At 43.5% G+C, this 22,901-nt stretch overlaps 1 protein-coding gene and 1 long non-coding RNA gene across 4 annotated transcripts in view; one reads left to right on the forward strand and one right to left on the reverse strand.

The window, feature by feature from the left end:
* Window positions 1–22,901, reverse strand: part of LOC310839303 — a 127,794-nt gene that overhangs the window by 60,479 nt on the left and 44,414 nt on the right. The window lies entirely within an intron of this gene.
* MAP2K6 (mitogen-activated protein kinase kinase 6) overlaps window positions 1–22,901 on the forward strand; it is a 76,412-nt gene that overhangs the window by 35,796 nt on the left and 17,715 nt on the right. For all 3 annotated transcript variants that reach the window (XM_083727723.1, XM_083727724.1, XM_083727722.1), the window contains exons 2-7: window positions 1,031–1,097; window positions 6,413–6,461; window positions 12,838–12,951; window positions 16,976–17,095; window positions 19,487–19,603; window positions 20,588–20,639. In XM_083727723.1, the coding sequence (XP_083583849.1) occupies window positions 1,031–1,097; window positions 6,413–6,461; window positions 12,838–12,951; window positions 16,976–17,095; window positions 19,487–19,603; window positions 20,588–20,639 (519 nt within the window). The remainder of the gene's footprint in view (window positions 1–1,030; window positions 1,098–6,412; window positions 6,462–12,837; window positions 12,952–16,975; window positions 17,096–19,486; window positions 19,604–20,587; window positions 20,640–22,901) is intronic.

Consider the following 22,901-nt stretch of genomic DNA (forward strand, 5'->3'; position numbering starts at 1 on the left):
AGAAGACATCTGAAGGCAGCCCTGTATCAGGAAGTTTTTTATTTTTGATGTCTTACTATGTTTTAATATGTGCTGTAAACTGCCCAGAGTTGCTGGGGAAACCCAGACAGATGGGCGAGGTATATGTTGTTGTTGTTGTTGTTGTTGTTGTTGTTGTTGTTGTTGTTGTTGTTGTTGTTGTTGTTGTTATGGATTTGGCTTCTATGCCTCTCTGGCTTGGCTAGTGTAGCCTATTGGTTTTTCCTGTGTTGATACTTTAATGTAGTTTGGGCTAACATAGTAGCCTTTCAACAGGGTTCAGGTTGAAGGGATTTAAAGAAGAGTTTGGCAGGTCAGTGTATAAACTGTTGCTTGCTGCGCAATCCATGTGCCTGCTTAATAGAGACTCACTCCTTCGGACCCAGCCACCCAGTTTCTGTGCTAACCAAGTCTCCGTTTTGCCCTTAGGATAAATTCATTCATTCCTGCAATTTTCATTCCATGTTGCTTCATTTTTGACTTGTGTGGATTTCAAAATACCAGGAGCAGAAAGAATCAGGAAAAGCCCAGGGAAGGAGCTCTGAGCTATTTAAAACTGCAAGTCTTTCACAGCACCTTTTGTGACTGGAAGGCATGATCACAAAGGTGTCCACTTTGGTTTCGCAACTTTCCCCCACCCCAAAATCACCTGCACATTTTCATTTCCTCTCTCCATATAATGCAGTGCTAGAGAGTTAAAAAAATAAATTAAGGAAAGATGGAGATGTCAGGAAGCCATATCATTCTGCTGTGTTGAATGCAGCATTGAGAATATGCAGATGTGTTCCTGAACTGCTGACTGCATCAGTTAGAACCCGAAGTGTAAAATCTGAATCCCAACAAAGAAACTTTGTATTTTGAACTCTCTCCTCTTCAGCATTCAGGTGCCTGTGTCAAATTAGACCTGGCACTTAAATCAAGCACTACAAACAAGCCCTGTGCTGCAAGATGTTTCTGAAACCTGAAGAAAAGTTGTTCTTATTTCCCCCCCTCTCTGTTCTTTATTTCACAGGCAGGAAGAAAAACCCAGGGCTGAAAATTCCTAAAGAAGCATTTGAACAACCACAGACGAGCTCTACGTATGTCTTGAAATCTCAGCATGATTGCTTTGGGTTGGGTTGGGGGTGTGTGGAAGCAGGGGTTCATAAATGTAAACTTGGCGTACTAGCCAGCTATTATTCCTGGTCATCACCAATCCCCTCCCTCACTTGAGCCTCCAGGAATGCAGACTCGACATGGAAGTGAGGCAGGGTCCTCTCCCATTTGTGCAGAGTACACAGAGCAAGAAACAGCGGGCGTCTTTCTGCCGCTTGGAACGTTCTTCTGTTTCTTAACCTGCTTGAAAACTGCAATGGAAGTGAGACCTCCAGGGTATGGATGTGCGTGATCCAGGAGGTTCTGCTTGCTAGAAGGCTAGGCAAGTGGATTTGTGGACGCCTGGCTTGAAGTGATTGTACACAGAATGGGATTCTTCATAGAGCTGGTGTTCAGGGTGGTGCGGGAGTGACGAAACAATGGAACAGTCCGCAATTGTGCAAGCTAGCGAAAAGAAACTCTGGGTCTGCATTCTAATATTCCAAAGCAAACTTGGAAAAGAAGAGAGAAAGGGAAACCACACTTTAAATTATTTTTCCATTATTGACTATTTAGAAATAATAATAATAATAATAATATTTTATTTATATCCCGCCCTCCCCAGCCGAAGCCGGGCTCAGAGAGAAAGAAAGTTAATGGCCCAATATTAAGTTGTCTTGCAAACGTGTGCAGTTAGCTTTACCTACCTGCGTAAGTTAACATGATAATATAGTGCAGGGCTTGTTTCAGATGGATTTTGGAAAGAAAATTGGTGATGTGAATGCTCCCTAACAAAGACCACAATGCAGAGAAACAACTCCTGCATGCCTAATGGCCTATTGACGTAAAACATTTTCTGTTGGAAAGCTCAAGGGTGTGTTAGAAGCAGTCCAACATAGTACTTCGGGGACTGTGTTTCAATGAGAAGGTGAAAACCATAGGGTTGTATCCTATGCTACACGCAAGCAGAGTTCTGTCCACACCACAGAACATCCCCTTCCTTTCCTCTCCCCACATGTCCGAAAAACTGTTCTGGAAAACCTGACTATATTATATGAAGCAGGTGCCAGGCCAATGTCATTTTACGTGGTCTTAAAACATTGGCAAGTCCATATAGGTTCTTCACAGACAGGTTTGTGAGGCTAGTGGGAGAGCTTTGCTTTCTTTTTCCCTTACATATAAAAAAGAAGGGAGACCAGGTTTCATCAAAGGTATTTTTCTTTATAGCCCCATTTGTAACCATTCTAAGCCCAGTTAGTTGCCTTGAACTGACTATATCCCAAATATTATTGAACCACATCTCTGGAGGAAATAAATTTAAAAAAATAAAAATTGTTCAGTAGCACCTTAGAGACCAACTAAGTTAGTTCTGGGTATAAGCTTTTGTGTGCATGCACACTTCTTCAGATAGAGGTAGTTCCACCTGGGATTTCCAGTGATACTCTATCACTAGATGTGCAGCTACCAATAGCAAAACAACTAAATCTTTATGCCGGATCGTAGGGTCAGGATCTCTGGGTTTGGTGAAAGAGATTCTCAGATTTTTTTAATTATACCATAGCTCACAAGCTCTTGGCTGTAAGACTGAGATTATTGAGTTGTCAAATGACCCATTACAGACCTTGCACTTTGTGTAAACGGAGTAAACTCTGGGAACAGTGGACAGCTGGCTGCTGTGCCAACTGAGAAAATAATCAGGAAGAAAGAGAGAGAGAGAGAAAGCAGAAGGAAGGAAGAATAGAAAGAAAAAAGAAAGAAAGAAAGAAAGAAAGAAGGAAAAGTTTTTCTATATCCACCTGGCCCCTCAGTCATAATTTCTCAGTCTGTCCTTCACCCGGAAAGTGTGCTCACCTTTATCCTAACCAGATTTCCTTGGAAGTCGGTTCCATTGCTTCCAGATAAAATACATAAACCTGCTTAGTCTTGGCAGCCTCATGATGCGTATCTTGGATCCTTGAAATTTGGTGACTTGCTTGTTACCTGAGGGCCCCCTGACAGTTCTTTAGGTAGCACAACAGACTCTCAACTTTTCTCATTGTACCAAGGTAAGATATGGGTTATGTCAAGGAGGCTTTCCTCTCTAATCTGCCCTGTCTGGCACTGGGCAATGCCCTGTTATTTTCTCTTTCATGTACTGTGTTTGCTGCATGCCTCTCTCTCAAAAAGGGGATCTGTTTTAGCTTATGGTGCCTCTTTGAACACAGTCTTCAAGGCTGAGCATTTTCTGCCCCCCTCCTCTCTTCCCACAATCTCCACACAACTCGAAACAGTGAAATGAAGCTTGATCTCCACCAGGAACCTGAGACTGCCCTTGCAGTCAATGAAAGGACTTATTAAGACAGAAGATTCTCTTAGGAGGGCTTTTAATTATCTTATGGACGGCAATTTTCCATCTCCCACCCCTGATCTTCCTTTGATCTTTTAAGGGGCCATGCCTATGCCATCCACAGGTACATACATGGGTCTGTAGCATTAGAAAGTCAAATGCCAGGACACCTCAAAGGGTGATGTTAAAATATGCCCATAAGAGAGGACTGCCTAGGATAGAGAAAGTGATGTGGAGAGATTTTCAGAGAGATTTCATGCAGAGCCAGAAATGGAGATTCTGTAGACTTGCTGGAATGGAATGAGATTTCCAGAGCTCAACTTTTAGGATTGGAAAAGAATTATAGCTGGCACTGTCAACAGATGAAATCATCTTCCTGTCCTTCAGTCGAAGTAGTGGGATTATAGTACCAAAGGTACTTTTTTTTTTAGGCTCGGGCTTAGCAATATCAAAAAGTGCGGCTGCTCCTATAAACAGCCATCAAATGTCTACTTACTCTGTCCTCCCCTTTTAATATCTAGCTGAACTCGCCTTGTGTGGTGATGCCACAAAGTTCTGCATCCCCCACCCATTGCTCCACAGGCTAGAGAACAAGCTTCCACATGTTGACCATAATGCCTAGCTTTACCGTTAAACCACAGAGCCTAGGGCTTGCCGATCAGAAGGTCGGCGGTTCAAATCCCCGCAACAGGGTGAGCTCCTGTTGCTCGGTCCCTGCTCCTGCCAACCTACCAGTTCGAAAGCACCTCAAAGTGCAAGTAGATAAATAGGTACCGCTCTGGGAGGAAGGTAAACGGCGTTTCCATGCGCTGCTCTGGTTCGCCAGAAGCGGCTTAGTCATGCTGGCCACATGACCTGGAAGCTGTACGCCAGCTCCCTTGGCCAATAAAGCGAGATGAGCGCCACAACCCCAGAGTCGGCCACGACCGGACCTAATGGTCAGGGGTCCCTTTACCTTTATAGAAGGAAGTGTAGCTTAATTTAGCAGTTTAGATCCACAAGCTGCTGTTCGTTATTAGAAGGAAGGACTGCTTTCCTATTATGTGATTAAAGGCTTCGGTAATTAAGCGGTATATAATGAATAAACAAAAGATTTGCTATCTATATCAAAGCAAGAGCGTTTGAGGCATACTTTTTTTCAAAAAGAAAAGAAAACTTTTAATGCAGATTGTCACAATGGTCACATTCAATGACCCACTTATTTTTGGCTGTAGGTAGTCTGAGGGAGCATTATAGGGCACACTTTTTTATATATAAAAAAGAGGTGCCGTGCAAGCTGGCATATATGTTAAACCCATGGGGTACACTGGTTGTGGTTTTACTTGGGCAATTTAGCTGAGCGCCTCCTTAGGTATTGGCTTAGGAGTCATTTGCAAAACAGGAGCATGACTGACCCTTTATGTTCCATCAGAAAGAAGGGATTTATGGCAAAGCTCAGCATTGCTCACTTTGGTCTTAGCTATTTCTGGTGCAGATTAATATAAGATAAACACAGTCTTTTTTTACAGGCTGCCAATAAATAGAAGAGTATTTCTTATTTATGGAAAAGATGTCAGCTTTTGCTGGGGGTTACCTGACTTCATTAGTTTCTTACTGCACCATGTAATTTTTGCAGCCCTGTTTTTTCTTAGTAGAGAAACCCCAAACCAGTGATTTCTAAGGTGGAGCGGGCGCTAAAAATAGATATTGCAGCGGGGTGAGAGAAAAAGAGTGGCAAATTCCAAAATGGGGGCTGGAATTTGGAGATGAAATATTTCGAGTCCGCCACAGGCCCATTTCAGATCAGCTTTAGGATCATTCAGGGTCTGGTTCAACCCAATATGTGTTTGTATTGCTACTGGGGGTGTTCCTTGCCTGCCACCATTTTGAGCTAGAAAGGGGAATGCGTGTCAGATAAACTCTGTAGGCAAGAAGGAGGGGCTTGTCACTTGGGAGTGAGAGACCGAGCTTTCTCTTTGGAAAGCTGTTTTAAAAAGCTGCTCATGAGGGTCTTGACAGCTTGTGAAAATTGTCCACTTCTCCCTTTGTAGATAGTAGTTGCAATTTTTTCCAATTTTTAAAATTGATTTTCCAAAAATTCAAAACAAACAAACAGACAAACAAACAAACAAACAAACAAACATACATACATACATCCTGTTTAAATCTTGGTAACATTATTAAGTGACTTCCTCAAATCCCCTTGGTTGAATTTCATTATATATCATTTTAACAGTTTTCCAAAATTGATTTTCTCAAAAAATTAACTTAATCACTTAAAATCTTTCATTCTTTCTAATTTAACTTTAAACATCTTAAATCTTATCCTTACATATTTAAATCCTAAGCCTAACTATTATTTGCAAGCTTTTCCAATTAAGTTATCTTAACATATTTAGCTAAATAGTCTTTAAATTTCATCCAGTCTTGCTGGTACTCCTCCTCCTTCTGGTCGTGGACTCTTCCAGTCATGTCGGCCAGCTCCAAAAAATCTATCATCTTCATCTGCCAATCTTCCACTGATGGTACTTCCTGTGTTTTTCAATTCTTCGCTAACAAAATTCTTTCTGCAGTTGTTGCATACAAAAATAATTTAACATCTTTCTTGGGCAATTCCAAACCTGTTATTCCCATAAGAGTAGTTGCAATTGTTTTCTCAAAGGAGTGACCATATTTCTTACTAGGAAGTTGGATTAAAAATGGGAAAGACCCCTCCTTCCGAGTGACCCTTGGCTAGTTCGGATGTTGTGTATACATGACATGTATTCACATTTGGTTCCCGGCGCATGATCTAAAGAAAGCGCACAGCACACCAGCCTAGCTGAAGCTAAGCAGGCCTTGGATTGCCCCATGCCTGGATGGAAGACTGTCTGGGAACCCTGCCTGGGTCACCTTGATTTCCTTGAGGGGTGAAAGGATGGAATAAAAATGAAGTGCTTGTATGTGTTTATATGAGCCCTGAAACACCTCCTTCCTAATCTGTTTTCTGGGCCTTCTTTTTTTTCTATTTCGCAGGCCACCTAGAGATTTGGACTCCAAAGCCTGCATCTCCATTGGTGACAAGGTACGGTGACGATCAAATGCAACTTCTAAAGAGTTCTATGCATCCAGCTGGGAATGAAGTGAATTTAAAAGGAGTGGCTTATAAGTAACCTGCTAATCCCATTCCTTGGCACAGAAGTCATTGAGCTTCTTGTCCCTCTTTCCTTGATTCACCTGTTCACTTTATTACAAATTTCACCTACCAAAACAAGTTAAAGGTTTTGACTTTTCACCTCTTTTCTGATGATGTCTTTGTATTTGGACGCTCTTGGAGTAAAGCTGTGTATTTTCTCCCTCATTGCTTGGCGTATCAAGGAGGCAGCTCTGTTTTACTCAGGAGCAATGGTAGGACCTATGTGGGACCCTGCTAGGGAGTGTCTGGCTGGTATATGCAGGCCCTCATTTGATGACACTATGCACAACCACTTGGTGGTTGACACCAAGTTGTTGCAGTGGTTTGTGCAATCACACGACTGTACTTTTAAAAGCAGCTTCACTTACAGCATGGGTAGGCAAACTAAGGCCCGGGGGCCGGATCCAGCCCAATCGCCTTCTAAATCCGGCCCTTGGACAGTCCGGGAACCAGCGTGTTTTTACATGATTAGACTGTATCCTTTTATTTTAAATGCATCTCTGGGTTATTTGTGGGGCATAGGAATTCATTCATCCCTCCCCCAATAAAATCTGGCCCCCCACAAGGTCTGAGGGACAGTGGACCGGCCCCCTGCTGAAAAAGCTTGCTGACCCCTGACTTACACTATTGCTCCCTTGCCTTCAAGACAGACACGAGTCGAACACTGCATTCTCCATACAAATGTGTATTGCAGCATCCCGTGGTCCACAGATTCAGTTGATGGCTGACTTAAGCTTTTCATGAGAGCATCTGTTTATGAATAAGAATATCGTGTAAGTCCAACAGTTACTGCTTGGCATCCACCTAAGTTTGGAAAATGAGATGCAAATGATAACCAAATTGTGTTAACGTGAAACTGTGTCAGGCAACCATCTGCCTTTGCTCCGGAGAGGCTTGACTTGGTGACGTATGCTATGCTAATAGCTGAGACCCACTGGGGCAAGTGTAAGTGTGTTTTGGAATAGGCAATATCCACTTCCATAGAACTGCGGTTCTGTTAAGTGAAGTCCAAGACTGGATGTGCCGTTGTCATAGGAATCCCTCCTATGACTGCAGTAGATGCAAGCTAAATGGTCAAGTCTTGCATATTTTTAATAGTTTAAGATCTAAGACACATGTGAGATGGCTGCAAAATCAAACGGAAGCCAGCTGTTCGACCACCAGTACAGAGAAACCCAAACGGACTCACCAAAAGTCTGTTCCATGTGGGATTTAATGGCTGGTGAACTACAGCTCTGATTCAAACCAGCTTTCATTTTTATTTTATTTTTAAAATATGTTTCAAGTCCTCAGGCTTTGGTGGGTGGGATACTGAAATACATTTTTGTACCATTTAAAATGTATGGGCATCGTTTGGTGACATTTTAACTTGGGCGTACTGAAGTTTCAGGGGACCAGGCAGAGGTCCTTCTTAGCAGTGGCTCCCTCCCTGTGGAACGCCCTCCCATCAGATGTTCACGGAGATGAAGAACTACACAACTTTTTAGAAGACATCTGAAGGCAGCCCTGTATCAGGATTTTTTTAAATGTTTGATATTTTATTAGGTTTATCTATGTGCCGTAGAGGGACACGGGTGGTGCTGTGGTCTAAACCACAGAGCCTAGGGCTTGCTGATCAGAAGGTCAGCGGCTCGAATCCCCATGATGGGGTGAGCTCCCGTTGTTTGGTCCCAGCTCCTGCCCACCTAGCAGTTCGAAAGCACGTCAAAGTGCAAGTAGATAAATAGGTAGTGCTCCGGCAGGAAGGTAAACGCCGTTTCTGTGCGCTGCTCAGGTTTCACCAGAAGTGGCTTAGTCATGCTGGCCACATGATCCGGAAGCTGTATGCTGGCTCCCTCAGCCTATAGAGCGAGATGAGCGCGCAACCTCAGAGTCGTCCACGACTGGACCTAATGGTCAGGGGTACCTTTACCTTTCTGTCCCTTAAGCTGCCCAGAGGGGCTGGGGAAATCCAGCCAGTTGGGTGGGGTATAAATAATAAAATTATTATCATTATTATTAGAAACAAAAACGAAGAATTCAAAGATCTGACTATGGGAATAGTTAAGAAAAAGACCTGTATACAAATCCCCTGCAAAAAGAAAGAGCAGATTGCCTCATTCTCTGGTGACTCCTACTGCTCCGTCAAGGAATAACCCAAATTAATAGGCCTGGTTGCGTTTCCCAAACCCCGCCCCCCTCCAGCTTTTTATGTAACATCTCTACAGAGGCACCTGCTTACTGATATTAATAGCAACAGTTGCTCAGCGCCAAATGCTTATTGCTAAGCTCTGGCTAGCATTAGCAGCTACCTCCAAACACTTGCTCTCGCTGCTGTTAAGCAAGAAAGCTACAAGGCGTTGTTCTCAAGGCTGTAATTTTCAAGTAGACCCAGTATTCAACTTTTACGGCAGGGGGACCGCTAGTAAAACGAGCGTCGAGGTGAGCCAGCAGGTCCACTGCACCTATTTAGAGGAATTATGTGAGTTTGTCAGCAGAACATCAGGTGTTCGTGTCGCTGGTCAGTGCTGTTTGTGTATAAAGGCAAAAGGAGGAATTCCATATGTTCTGAAATGTCCCATGTCTGTACGCCACACGGTTGCTGCAGATGTAGCAATGAGAAAAAGCTTAATCCGTTGGGCTGTCGCATTTTTGTCCAGTTTATGTGTCTTCCTATAGGCTTCTAGTTGGCCATTTAAGAGGAAGAAGATGCTGCACTGAATGGACCTTTGATCTGATCCAACAGAATTATATATATACTAGCAGTGCTTTTTTCAGGGGGTACACATATCCCCAAACATTTTGTGAATCTTTGTACTTTTGTCCATTTACTGTATTTATTTTTGCCAATTTGAACTATAAAATGGTGATTTTCTTGAGTCAAAATGAGATTACCCCTACACATTTTTTTTATAAAAAACTCTCTCTCTCTCTCTCTCTGTGTGTGTGTGTGTGTGTGTATATATATATATATATATATATATATATATATATATATATATAAAAATAAACTTATAAAATTTAGTTTTCAAAAGTTTGCATACTTTACCATCAACAATACCTCTAATTTACCCATTGACTTCCAATCCCCCTCTCCATAGCATTCTATGTTTATCCTTGAATATTTTAACCGATAACACTCCATATACACCTCCTGAGTTATTAGCCTTAATGTGTGTTTAATATATTAAATGTTTTGGAAATTAAACATTCAGTCAGTCAGTGTTTCTCCCATCCTCTCTAATTTGGAATTCTCCACGTCCCTTTTCAGGTATTGCTTGAAGGCCAGTTCTTACCAAATCTGTGACATTTTTCTTGGTTAGAAGAGGGAAAATGCAGCAGGATTGATGTAAAGGCTGATACAGATGGGCACTAGCGCTGTCTGAGCCTTTTCTGTTCAGTCTCACACCTAAGCTGCAGAGTGCTAATTTATTGGCAATGTTGTAAATTCATTAGCATTTTATAGGTCTGCCTTTCAGAAACCTAGGCACACCCCCCCCCACTACTTTTGGTGTTTTGAGATGGGAGGGAGTGAGAGAGCCATCTGGAGCACCATGACCCAGTATCGCATCAAAGAGATGTCTGATGTAGAATGCCTTTGTTCCAAGAAAAGCAGGTTCCCTTCTGTCCCTGGAAGGGAGAGATGTTCCAAAAGGTTCGTAGAGGAAGCAGATTTTGATCTATAAGTTGTACATGCATTTGCTGTTGCAAATCTCCCCTTCATCCCAGCTCAGTCTTTTAAAGAGAGCTGGGATTCGGTCCACCGCTTTTGTCAGCAATTCAAGGCACAAAAGAATAAAGCTGTTTCTCCCTCTCAGGACTCAACATGTGAAAACCCGTAGTAGTTTTATCTACAACTAGAAAACAAGGGAAGAGTGTGTAAAATTCAGGCATAGGCCCAATGGCCAAGCCAGACATCTGAACTGGAAGGAATGGTGACAGGTCGTCAGCCTTGCAGATGAGGGGATCAAACCTCCTGTGCCAACTACCTAACTTTTTGTCGTCTAGCCCAGGAAATAAAAATGTGGGTATAGAAAGCAATGTGCACCCAGTGTGTCTAACCTTTGTCTTGTGTTGACATGTGCAAAAGTCACAGCAGGTGTACACATTCCCCCCTACCCCAGTGAACATCATTGCAAGAGAGGGATGACGTAAATTTCCTTGGAAGGGGGGAGGAATCACTTCGAACCTTTTGAGTAAACTGATTTTTTAAGAAAAGTGTTTTATAGTGATGTAATCTAGAAATAGACATTGAACTTGCTGTTTCATGGAACAAGTGTACACGGCCAAAGCCATGGGCAGGCAAACTCAGGCCCGGGGGCTGGATGTGGCCCAATTTGCCTTCTAAATCCGGCCTGTGGACCATCCGGGAATCAGCGTGTGTTTACATGGGTAGAATGTGTCCTTTTATTTAAAATGCATCTCTGGGTTATTTGTGGGGCTTGCCTGGTGTTTTTACATGAGTAGAATGTGTGCTTTTATTTAAAATGCACCTCTGGGTTATTTGTGGGGTGTAGGAATTCGTTAACCCCCCCATACTTATGGTCTGGCCCCCCATGTGGTCTGAGGGACAGTGGACCGGCCCCCTGCTGAAAAAGTTTGCTGACCCCTGGTCAAAGCAATGCTCCGTTTAAAGAAACGATTACCCATGCCTGTAAGAGAGAGGTGCTGCCCCCAACTTCAGAACTCGAATGGCATAATGAAATCCATCCAAGCACTTTTGAAGAAGTAAGGATATGTCGGTGCTCCAGAGCAGCCTTGCATTGAAGGGAAAAAAAAAACAGTTCCTCCCATGGTAGCCGTAGGCAGCCAGCAATTGCATGCAGGTGAGTGTGCAGGTTGGCGCAGGAGGGTCAGACCTCTTCTCTTCCTCCTCGGCTAGTCTGGTTAGTTTCTTTGCTGTCTGCAAAGGAACGGAAGCGCATCCTCAGCTGTCTCTTCTACTCCCACCTGTTGAGTAGAAGGTCATGTTGCCTTATACTGAAGCCTCATCCAGATTTTTCTGCCACATTTCTAGGCCCAGGTCTGCACTTTAAGGCTCTGTGTCCAGGTAGGGATTTTATTTTTTTGTAGTTCCGGAGCTTTGCCTTTGAAAACCTGGGTTTTACCGCTGAATCGGAGCAACAGGATTTCCTGCAGATTGACACTTGCTCCGATTCAGCTGTAGAACGTGGGTTTCCCAGGGAGAGCACTTGGATGAAGGATGGAGGAAACAAAAAGCACCCAAAGAGCTTTAAAGCATTGATCCATGCCTGGAAAGCGCGGTGCAAAAGGAAGTTTGAATGGGCTCTGAGTCAGACCGCTGGTCCACCTAGCTCAGTATTTTTTTGCACTGGCTGGCAGTAGCTCTCCAGGGTTCCAAGCCAGACTCTCTTCCCAGCCATGCCCTGAGATGGCGGGGCCTGAACCTTGGACCTTCTGTGTATGGAGAAGGGAACTTCCTCCCTCTGTGGCCAGCACAGAATTCCAACCTAATAGTGGGCTAGTAACTATTGTGGGCTTATTTACAAGCCTGCTCTCTATGCACAGATTTGGAAATTTAGAGCTAAGTCATTCATTGACTGGAAAATGATATATAATGAGACGAAAAAGATGTTGTAATATACATTAAAAAAAAAAAAACCAGAAGCATTTTTACTTGGTATTTTAAGAGATGATATTAACAGACAGGACAAAAAATTGTTTTTATATGCAACAACAGCAGCAAGAGTACTGTTGGCACAGAAATGGAAACAAGAATTACCGACAAAAGAAGAATGGCAGATGAAATTAATGGACTATGCAGAATTAGATAAGATGACAGGAAGGATTCAAAACCTGCGGGACCAGAGATTCTCAGAAGACTGGAATAAATATACGAACTATTTGAAAAGGAACTGTAATCATCAGATTACGCTAGTAGGACTGCAAGAAGTTTTGTAAGGAGGAATATACGAAATATTGTAAGGAAGACTATGACGAGAGAGTCAATAGATAAGATAATTAAAAGCAGTAGTGAAATTAAGAAATGTAAATTAAGTGAAAAAATTGGAAAATTTTCAGATGTGATTGATGGAAGTCCAAAAAACTGTAAGATGTGACCTATGTTGAATGACTGTTGAAAATGATAAATTTAAAAACTAAATATATGTATATATGGTCATCCATTGAGCAGCCACCAGTTTGGACACATTAGAGATGGAGCTACCCAGTCCGATGAGTGGGGTACAAATGAAAGCATTATTATTATTGGATAACTACACTTTTTTGCTCCTGGTAACGTTCTCTTGGCTTTATCTCTCTACAGAACTTTGAAGTCAAAGCTGATGACCTGGAGCCAATATCAGAACTGGGCCGCGGTGCATATGGCGTGGTAGAAATGATGCGGCACATGCCCAGTGGGCAAATTATGGCCGTGAAGGTAGACTCCGTGGTTATTCCTTCTTTGAACGCATTAACTGTCCAAATTAACTCCTTACCTTCCCAGCAGCTGTTGACCTTTTTCAACACTTGTGTGTGTATATATGTCTCTGTGTGCATTTCTCTCTCACACAGAGAGAAACATACACAAACACACATGCACAAATGCTTTGATAATTGATTTATTGATTTTTAATGGTAAAAGTAATATTTATTGAAGTGCTGACCTGGTGGGAGGACTCGAGCCAAACTCTGGGGATTCAGGTAGAGCAAGCTTGAACTTTCATCATTCATTAAATCTAAAGAAGTCCCAATGATCAGCCTGTTTTATTGTTCTGGATTCCTTCCAATGAACTGGAGGATTGTGTTCAATTAAGCAGGACATCATTAATATGGAGTAAAGGGGTGGGACTTGACTTACCTTACGAATCCTGTCAGCGGAAGCCAAGCATAAGGGCTTGCTCAATGGGGCTTTCTTCTTGCCGCCTTCCCCATTCTCTGCCCCCCACCAAAAAATTGGCTCTTGCTTGGGAGAACCCCCAGAACAGCAGGAGGGGGGAAATTCTTCTAATTGGCAAGCAGAATTGCTTGTGCAGATGGAACATTCAGCACTGCATGACGTTGAATTCCATCCTAAGACATTTGTATTCTAGCTGCCATCTATTAGGTCAAACCACAAAATTGCCTTGCATTCCGCAAGTTATATTTTTATATTTAAAAATTAAACTTTGCATTCTTGCTTTGGATTTGGAGGAGATTTCAGGGTTGAAATACGTGGTCATGTTTCCCACCCAATTATCACCTGTTCGTGCTCCAGATCAGCCTTACAGGCTCTTTGGAAGCGTTTGGCTGGCTCCCAGGGGTGCCAACTTGAATAAAATATGGGGTGGGGGAGGCACACCATTTAAATGGCAATGCCCATCAACTTGGGGTGGGGGGAAGCCCCCTCAAATATTTTATTGGGGGGCAAAGCCCCCACAGCCCCTAGGAGTTGGCTCCTATGCTGGCTCATGTTAGAATTGGGGTGTTTGATGAGGTGAATCATTGGTCTCTTGACTCTTGTAACTTGATTGTTTTGCCTTTTCCCTAAAATGTATTGAGTCTCTCCAGGACGATTGCTTTCAGAATGTGGGAGCGGTACTTTTCAACGTTGAGGGCTATTTGCATCCGCTCTCAGCTTGTCTTGTGTGAACTGAACTAGGGATGTAAGAGTTGGTGTTGCATATGAATGCATTTTGTTAGTACAGTGGTACCTCAGGTTACAGACGCTTCAGGTTACAGACACTTCAGGTTACAGACTCCGCTAACCCAGAATTAGTACCTTGGGTTAAGAACTTTGCTTCAGGATGAGAACAGAAATCGCACGACAGTGGCGCAGCAGCAGCAGCGGGAGGCCCCAATAGCTAAAGTGGTATCTCAGGTTAAGGACAGTTTCAGGTTAAGAACGGACCTCCGGAATGAATTCAGTTCGTAACCAGAGGTACCACTGTATACATCTTTTGAGTGTGTTTGGATGATCACATCTTGACTTAAGCTGACGTATGAAGAGACCATGTGCACGGTCGTAACACTTAACTAAGCTGATACATGGCCATCAGAACTGGGCCTTTGACATCTTGTCAATAGGACAGGTTTTCTTAATCTTTGCAATCTGCCTTTAGGCATGAATGCCACTCTAATAGCAATCTATTAATGTATGCGTACTCTTGTTCCCTAACACAGTGGTTTGGTTATGATCTTTATTATCAGCCAAGATTGTCTTTGGGCTGGGTCCAAATGGACATAGCACAACCCTGTGCATGTCTATTTAGAAGCAAGTCCCAATGAGTTCATGGAGACTTTTCCCCCAATTAGTGTCCATTGGATTGCAGCCAAACAGTTGGACTTGGTTGTCTTGTCTTTGTCCCATTTATTTCAATGGAAACTGACAAAGGTGGGCTCCAACCTTTTCCGTCCATATTAGAGCCCAAAGAACTGGTCGAAGATGTAAATTGCCTTATTCTCGGTTAGGATGTTGTAAAACAGTAGAGCCCGATGTATTTCCATGTTAGATAGTCCTCACTGGAGCAAAACATAACCTGTAAGTATATCAGCTTTGTGGATGGCTACTATTTCAAGTACTTGCAAGCATGTATTTCATAGAGGGCCATGTTTAATTATGTACTACTAAAATGTTTTGTTTATAATGGTTTTTCGAATTGGGTTTCAGTTTTAATGAGAGACTTTAATTTTGAAATTTTCAAATCGGAAAGAGGTGGGAGGAATCATTTTATTCAAAACCGTTTCACATTCCCAGTGGATTAAAACGCTTGGGGGAAAGTTTTATTTCTGCTTATATTGGCATGTCCCACTGAAGCTGTTGATCCTACAAACTGGAAATGATTGTTGACGTTCTCATTTCCTTTCTGAAAGCTGTTAAAATATATATGTATATATATATATCATGGGCCTTTGGGGACAAGGGCAGGTACTGGCACCAGTGTCAAATATGGTTACAAAAGTCCTTTGAAGAGGGTAGTAACCATGGTTAGCTCACTGTTAATCCAAGGAATGAGCAGCTATAATCTACATTTCCCCCATCTGGTCCAGAGTGCCAAGCTGTTTTAGACCCCAGCACATGGTACTACTGCCTGCCAGGTATTTTGACACATGGACCACTGCAAAAAATAATTTCATCTTGGTTAGTGCAGTTCAGTCCGTTAAACCATTTTTTAGGATCCCAGTTGTACAGTAAAACCATAGTTTAGCTTGTTGAGCTAAGTTCTGCTGTTGTGGAGGGCATGAGTAAGGAGACACCAACAAGGCCTGCTGTCTTGCAAGCAAAGAGGCTGGAGACACATGGAAGTTACCTTTAACCATGGTTCACTTATCACAGAGGCAACAGATCACCATGGTTAATGCAAACAATGCCCTGGAAATCCACTACAGTTTGCAACCAGTCTTCCATTATGGTTAAAATATTCAAAATACTGGTTAAGTTTTTAGGGTCAAATTGATCTGATCTGAAACTTTACAGGAGCTTTGGTGTAAACCCTTTCAGGTAACCAGGGGCCTCCTGTGTACATTAATATTTGTGGACATGTTTAGGCATGTAGGGGTGTGTGTGTATCTATACCTATATCTGTATACGTATGTGTGTTACACCCACCCACCCACCCGTTCTTGACATGAAGCTGAATGAGAGAGTCCTTGCTGGGTGCATCAGAGGTGCTGCACACACAGAGAGCCACCAGATTGGGGCAGGTGAGGGATGTATTGCTAAACCAGAGCCTCTTTCAGTAGCTTCCCTCCACCAAATGTTCTGCCATCATAGCTTTGTTAATGATGGAAAAACAGAGAAGAGAGAGAGAGAGAGAGAGAAGCTGAAGCACTTCTGTAGTAACAATAATCCTTTGCCCTTCTATAGCACCTCACATCCGAGGATCTCACAGTGCTTCCCAGACATAAATTACGCCTGTGAGGTAGGTAAGCATTATTATCCCAATTTCACAGAGGCACAAAAGAGGCTTAAAGGAAAAAAAAAAAAGCAACGTGCAAGCATGGCCTCTAATTTTGGGTGCCTGTTATGAGACACTTGCAACCTAAGCCTATGTATGTCTGCTCAGAAGTAAGTCTCCCTAGTTTCAATGGGAATTACTCCCAGGTAAGTGTGCAAAGCATTACTTTGCCATTAGGAACCAGAGTTCCTCGGGAGTCAGGGTTTCCCAAGACAACATCTCTGCTGGCTTTGAGCTTCTGTGGCTGCTCCCGCGATCCATTTTTAGGTTGTGAGATTTACCTAGGTTACCTTGCTTTTAACTGTTAGGCCACAACCATTTGCCTTTTCTTTTTTGCTTAAAGTATGGGGCGTTGCGGAGGTGAAGCTGCCTTAGGAAAACGGAGGCAGTGCTGTGTTGACGTTTGCTTGGCGAAATGACCCAAGCAAAGTCACTTTTTCTTTGTACCTGGTCAGTGAGTTCTTGGAAGAAATTCACACGGCTCAGGGGAGGAGGAAATCCAGAGCTGAAAACGAGTCTTTCTTTCAGCGAATCCGAGCGACAGTGAACAGCCAGGAGCAGAAGAGACTGCTGATGGACCTGGATATCTCCATGAGGACAGTAGACTGCCCCTTCACTGTAACTTTCTACGGTGCGCTGTTTCGTGAGGTATGGCTTTGTAGGTCTCCTCTTGTGTCCTTCATTTGGGCTGCAGCCTTCACAGTACAGGACATAGGAAATAGCCGCCTTTTTAAAAAAATAAAAAACCAGATCATAGTATGCGCTGCTTATTCTGACTTACAGTGGCTGTCCAGGGTCTCAGTCGGGCTCCATCCCCTGCTTCCTGATTCAAGGGATTGAACCTTGCGCCTTCTGCATGCCAAGCACCTTCTATACCACCTGTGCAGATCCCCACTGAACACGGATCGTTCTTTTAGTATATGTGCAAGATTTTAGTTGAGCAATACTAGGTGGTAATGTTAGTTAGTTCACAAGTTAGCTAGACCATAGGAAAGCAGAGCAAGGTATTTGCAGAGGGCTATCAGAAATACCTACCTTCTCAACCACTCCAGAGAAGAAGAAGAGTTTGGATTTGATATCCCGCTTTATCACTACCCGAAGGAGTCTCAAAGCGGCTAGCAATCTCCTTTCCCTTCCTCCCCCACAACAAACACTCTGTGAGGTGAGTGGGGCTGAGAGACTTCAAAGAAGTGTGACTGGCCCAAGGTCACCCAACAGCTGCATGTGGAGGAGCGGAGACACGAACCCGGTTCCCCAGATTACAAGTCTACCGCTCTTAACCACTACACCACACTGGCTCCTGTACTGAATAGTACAGGAAGGGCATACTGGGAACCAGTATGGTGTAGTGGTTAGAGTGTTGGACTAGGACAGTGGTGGCCAAACTTGGCCCTCCAGCTGTTTTTGGACTACAGTTCCCATCATCCCTGACCACTGGTCCTGTTAGCTAGGGATGATGGGAGTTGTAGTCCAAAAACAGCTGGAAGGCCAAGTTTGGCCACCACTGAACTAGGACCTGGGAGACCAGGGTTCAAATCACCACTCAGCCATGAAACTCACCGGGTGACCTTGAGCCAGTCACAATCTCTTAACCAAACCTACCTCACAGGATTGTTGTGAACATAAAATGGAGAGGGAAAGATATGTCACCTTGGAGAAAAGTTGGAATATGAGTGTACTAATAGTAATAATTTTTGGTTCTCTCTTAAAACTTCCATTTGGTGCACGCAGTCAGTTAAATGGTTAAAGAGCGGTTGATTCAAAAAGGTTGGCTCCCCTGCCCTTTTCCTTCTGTGTTAACTTTATTGATGAAATAGGGATTCCAACCTGTCTGACAGCTTGTATCTTCCTTTTCTCATTTCTCCAGTGCCAGGTCCCTCCTTCCTCTCCCAACACCTTGTGTTTCCCAGTACTTCCTAAAAAAGCAAAACAAAATTCCACACAACAGGAAAGCGACGTTTAGTGCCAGAATTCCGGATTATTATTTTTTTAAAATGGTGTTTTGCTTGGCATGAAAACGATCACTGCAGAAATTGAAATCCTGCTTCTGCTTCCTCATTGCACCAATGAGGACGGAAATCACATGGGCCAAATAATCCTTCAAATAGCCCTTCTGCACTTAGCAAACTTGTTCCCTTTCTCAAGGAAGTTAGCCTCGAGGCCCCGATGTTTCTGTGGTCAGAGGGGAGCCAGCTTTGTGGTGCGATGCTTCAGCTTCAGAAAACCAAATAGCTATGCATCTTAATTTTACATTGTTAGTGAAATGGCTGAGGTAACTTGTGGCCGAGACTGGAATTCAGACAAGGGGATGGGAGGGGGCATGCCCCAAACTCTGCTCATGGTCTTCCCAAATCCTGCACTGCCATGAGATGTTGGTACGTGTATTTATTCAGGTTGTATGTCATGCTACACAGTGTGATGGGAGAGATATTAGTTCATACGTGCGCTCCAAAATGTACTGGGAACCAAACTCAAAAGTGTTGATGCTGACCTTTAAAGCCCTAAACAGCTTCGGCCCTGTACACCTGAAAGAGTGTCTCCACCCCAATCGTTCAGCACGGACACTAAGATCTAGCTCTGGGGGCCTTCTGACGGTTTTGTGAGAAGTAAGGCTATAGGCAACCAGGCAGAGGACCTTCTTTGTAGTTGTGCCCACCCTGTGGAGTGCCCTCCTGGCAGATGTCAAGGAAATAAACAACTATCAGAACTCATCTGACGGCAGCCCTGTATAGGAAAGCTTTTAATGCTTGATGTTTGACTGTGCTTAATGTTTTAATTTGTTGGAAGCCGCCCAGAGTGATTGAGGCAACCTAGTCAGATGGGCAGCATATATAATAACAATAACAATAACAATAACAACAACAACAGCAACAGCAACAATTAGAATAGCGAGGCACTGAAGGCAATGCACATACACTTTGTTGGAAGCAGGTGTGTGTGTGTGTGTGTGTGTGTGTGTGTGTGTGTGTGCTTGTTTGCAGTTGGCACTCCAGAGTAGAGAATTATTGACACCCTTCTTCTCCCTCTGCCTTTCCCCAGGGAGATGTTTGGATTTGTATGGAATTGATGGACACGTCATTGGACAAGTTCTACAAGCAAGTCATTGACAAAGGCTTGACGATTCCCGAGGACATCTTAGGAAAAATAGCCGTCTCAGTGAGTACTTCTGGGTTGTTGTTTTTTGCTTTAATTCTCTTCCAAAGGGGATTCAGCTCCCTTTCCATCTTTGCAGCCCACATCTGCCAGTCAGCTGTTAAATGTACAAAAGTTGCAAAGGGAAAATGGAGAACAAATAGCAGCTGGCTTCTCTTTTAGGGTTTATCCTCGGTATTTATGAGCCAAATCTTCCAAAAAGTAGCCTGGAAAGCCCTTCATGAAAGAAGAGCCAGAATTTGTTTTGCAAAGCGGAGTTAGGGAGCCCTGTGGGGAAACATTAAGAGAGAGGTGAGCTGAGGGCCAAATGACATGCAATGAAAATACCTGTTTGTTCTTTGACTTTAGTTTCAAAGACTGAAAGTTAGCTGAGGATGAGGGACTGGTGGCTTGATCTCAGATTGCCATTGGAGAGGGGATGCTTAATTGCTTCCTTGAGACATTTTTCTGCTACGGGGAACTTTCCCTCTCCAGCTCCTTTCTTACCTGCGGAGGAAAACAATATTTTTCCTCTGCAGGTGAGGAACAATCCCAGGGCTCCTTTCTTTTTGTGTACTTTGTCTCTTAGAAGATGTTTTGGAGACACCTTATACTGGGTGTATAACCTGGAATTCCAAGGAATTTAGAACTCTGCTGGAATTCAGCCATCAAAACTTCCTAAAGAGTGATGCCCAAAGCTTGAACACACTGTGATCCCTCAAAGGTTGTTACATCAGTGTTTTATTTTGAGCACACTGCAAAGAGGCGGGTTGGAATAGCATTGAATAGTATGAATCATGTTTTATCACCCTGGTGCCAGACTGCAGGCTCAGCATTCTCCTGCCTGTTAATTGCCAAATGCCCAACCTAGACTGTCTCCAGCCTGGTTAAGTGTTGAAAGAAGAGCTAACCTGTGGCCTGGGAGGAACGAGCGAAGCAGAATACTTCTGCTTCAGCCAGCTTCAGCTCGTTCTTATCTGTCTGTCCCTGTTCTTTTTTTTTTTCCAGATTGTGAAAGCGTTAGAGCACCTACACAGTAAGCTGTCTGTAATTCACCGAGGTAAGTGCGACCAGAGTTGGACGCCATAACAATTCTTGGTTCTGGAAAATGGGTTGAAGAGAGCTGTGCAAAGTGCTAAATGGCATTTCCATCAGTTTGGGTCAGTTTAGGTCAGTTTGAAGCTGCATCAGCGAACAAGACTTCTTCTCCCTGATGGCTGAGGGTACTTAGTACCCATACTCTTTCCAGGCACAACTCAGGATGATGATTTTTACCTGGTCAGTATTGCTTCAATACTGGAACTCTCATTTTGGCTTTGCCAAATGCTGTTTTGGTACTTTTCCTATATCAGCATCCCCACCTGCATCTGAGATAATGGAATTGGCCTACCTGTACATTGCAGTTGTAAGGATTACTGTAGTATAATGGATTGGACCCAAAGCGATGCTAAATGGAGAACTGCTAGTGCAGTGGAATTTCCCCTCTATCCCTTCCAGTCTCCTGTGTCTCACAAATAGCCTCACTTGGAGAGTCAGGACCTGCGCTGATCAGGGATGGCTGGAGTGGAGGGGCTTCAGTGATGGGGATATTATCTAAAATTGGGCAAAAGGACTATCTGCTTCTGCAACTTGGGGTCCAAAAAATATATGTGCCTTGATCACTTAAGAAAAGCACATAAATATTTACATATCATTGTCATATAGGCAAAGGTAAAGGTAAAGGACCTAGTTAAGTCCAGTCGAATTTGACTGTGGTGTGCGGCGCTCATCTCCACTTTCAGGCGGAGGGAGCTGGCATTTGTCCACAGACAGCTTTCCGGGTCATGTGGCCAGCATGACTAAACCGTTTCTGGCACACGGAACACTGCGCAAAGTGCCTGAGCGCACGGAAATGCCGTTTACCTTCCTGTCGCAGCTGTACTTATTTATCTACTCGCGCTGGTATGCTTTCAAACTACTAGGTTGGCAGGAGCTGGGACAAAACAACAGGGATGGAGGTGACACTGTGGTCTAAACCAGTGTTTCCCAACCTTGTGCCTCCAGATGTTTTTGGCCTACAACTCCCATCATCCCTGACCACTGGTCTTGCTAGCTAGGGATGATGGGAGTTGTAGGCCAAAAACATCTGGAGGCACAAGGTTGGGAAACACTGGTCTAAACCAGTGTTTCCCAACCTTGTGCCTCCAGCTGTTTTTGGACTACAATTCCCATCATCCCTTGCCACTGGTCTTGCTAGTCAGGGATGATGGGAGTTGTAGTTCAAAAACAGCTGGAGGCACAAGGTTGGGAAACACTGGTCTAAACCACCGAGCCCCTTGGGCTTGCCGATTGTACGGTCAGCAGTTCAAATCTGCGTGACGGGGTGAGCTGTTATTGTCATATAACTTGCCCACTAGGAATCCTCCCTCATTAAGTGTCATAGGAAGATGCTTGTAGGCAAACCCAGCATCTTCTGCTTCAGTGTAAGAGATAAATCACTTCCTTAATGGCCATTCAGAGTAGAGATAATTTCATTGAAATTGTTATGCTGTGAGTCCTTTAACAAAGCAGGAATCAGCACTGGAAATACACAATGGCTACTGTCACATATAACTCTCAACCAGTAGTCTTCTACCTTTTCAGCCCCAGGACTTACCTTTATCTCAAACATAGGTTTGTGGACTCTTTTCTTAACTTTTTTTTAAAAAACCCTATATTTGTTTGTTTGTTTGTTTGTTTGTTTGTTTGTTTGGAGTGACGTTTGCTTGGAGGAAAGAAACCTCCAGTTTAGATGACGGACAAGCCAAACTCTGACTTGTCTCAACATCGGTCAGGGAGGAGTGCTGTTGGAACTTTCAAACTCCATCACATTAAACCATAGTTAGTTTTAAACGATGGTTGGATGAGATGTGTGAAGCAGGCCAAACCATGGCTTAATGAAGCTCACTTGTTTAACCAACCAGAGGTTCGATAAACAATGATCCCTGTCTAATACAAAATGGCAAACCAAGATTAGGGGAGACTCGCTGACAAAGTCTGGCTGGCTGCCTGGGAGAAGGAGAAAAATGAGGAAAGCACCTGCAGATGGGGTTTTGCTCGGGCTCATTCTGCACATAGTTCTAAAACATGGCTTAGCATTAAGCATAAATGTGACCACTAGCTCTCTACGTCTTCTTCCCTGCCATAGAATAAACCAGGGTTTCTGTAAGTCTTGGACAATCTGCCTGTTGCTGAATGTTGCTGCTAACCATGGTTAAAACAAAGGTAGCAGTTGTGCTCCAGGAAGAAGCAGGACCATGGGTTCTTAATGCTGGCTCCCAGTCTCTTTAACTATGGTTAACAG

Source organism: Podarcis gaigeae (genome assembly GCF_964106915.1).
Source record: "Podarcis gaigeae genome assembly, chromosome: 2".
NCBI classification, from domain to species: Eukaryota; Metazoa; Chordata; class Lepidosauria; order Squamata; family Lacertidae; genus Podarcis; species Podarcis gaigeae.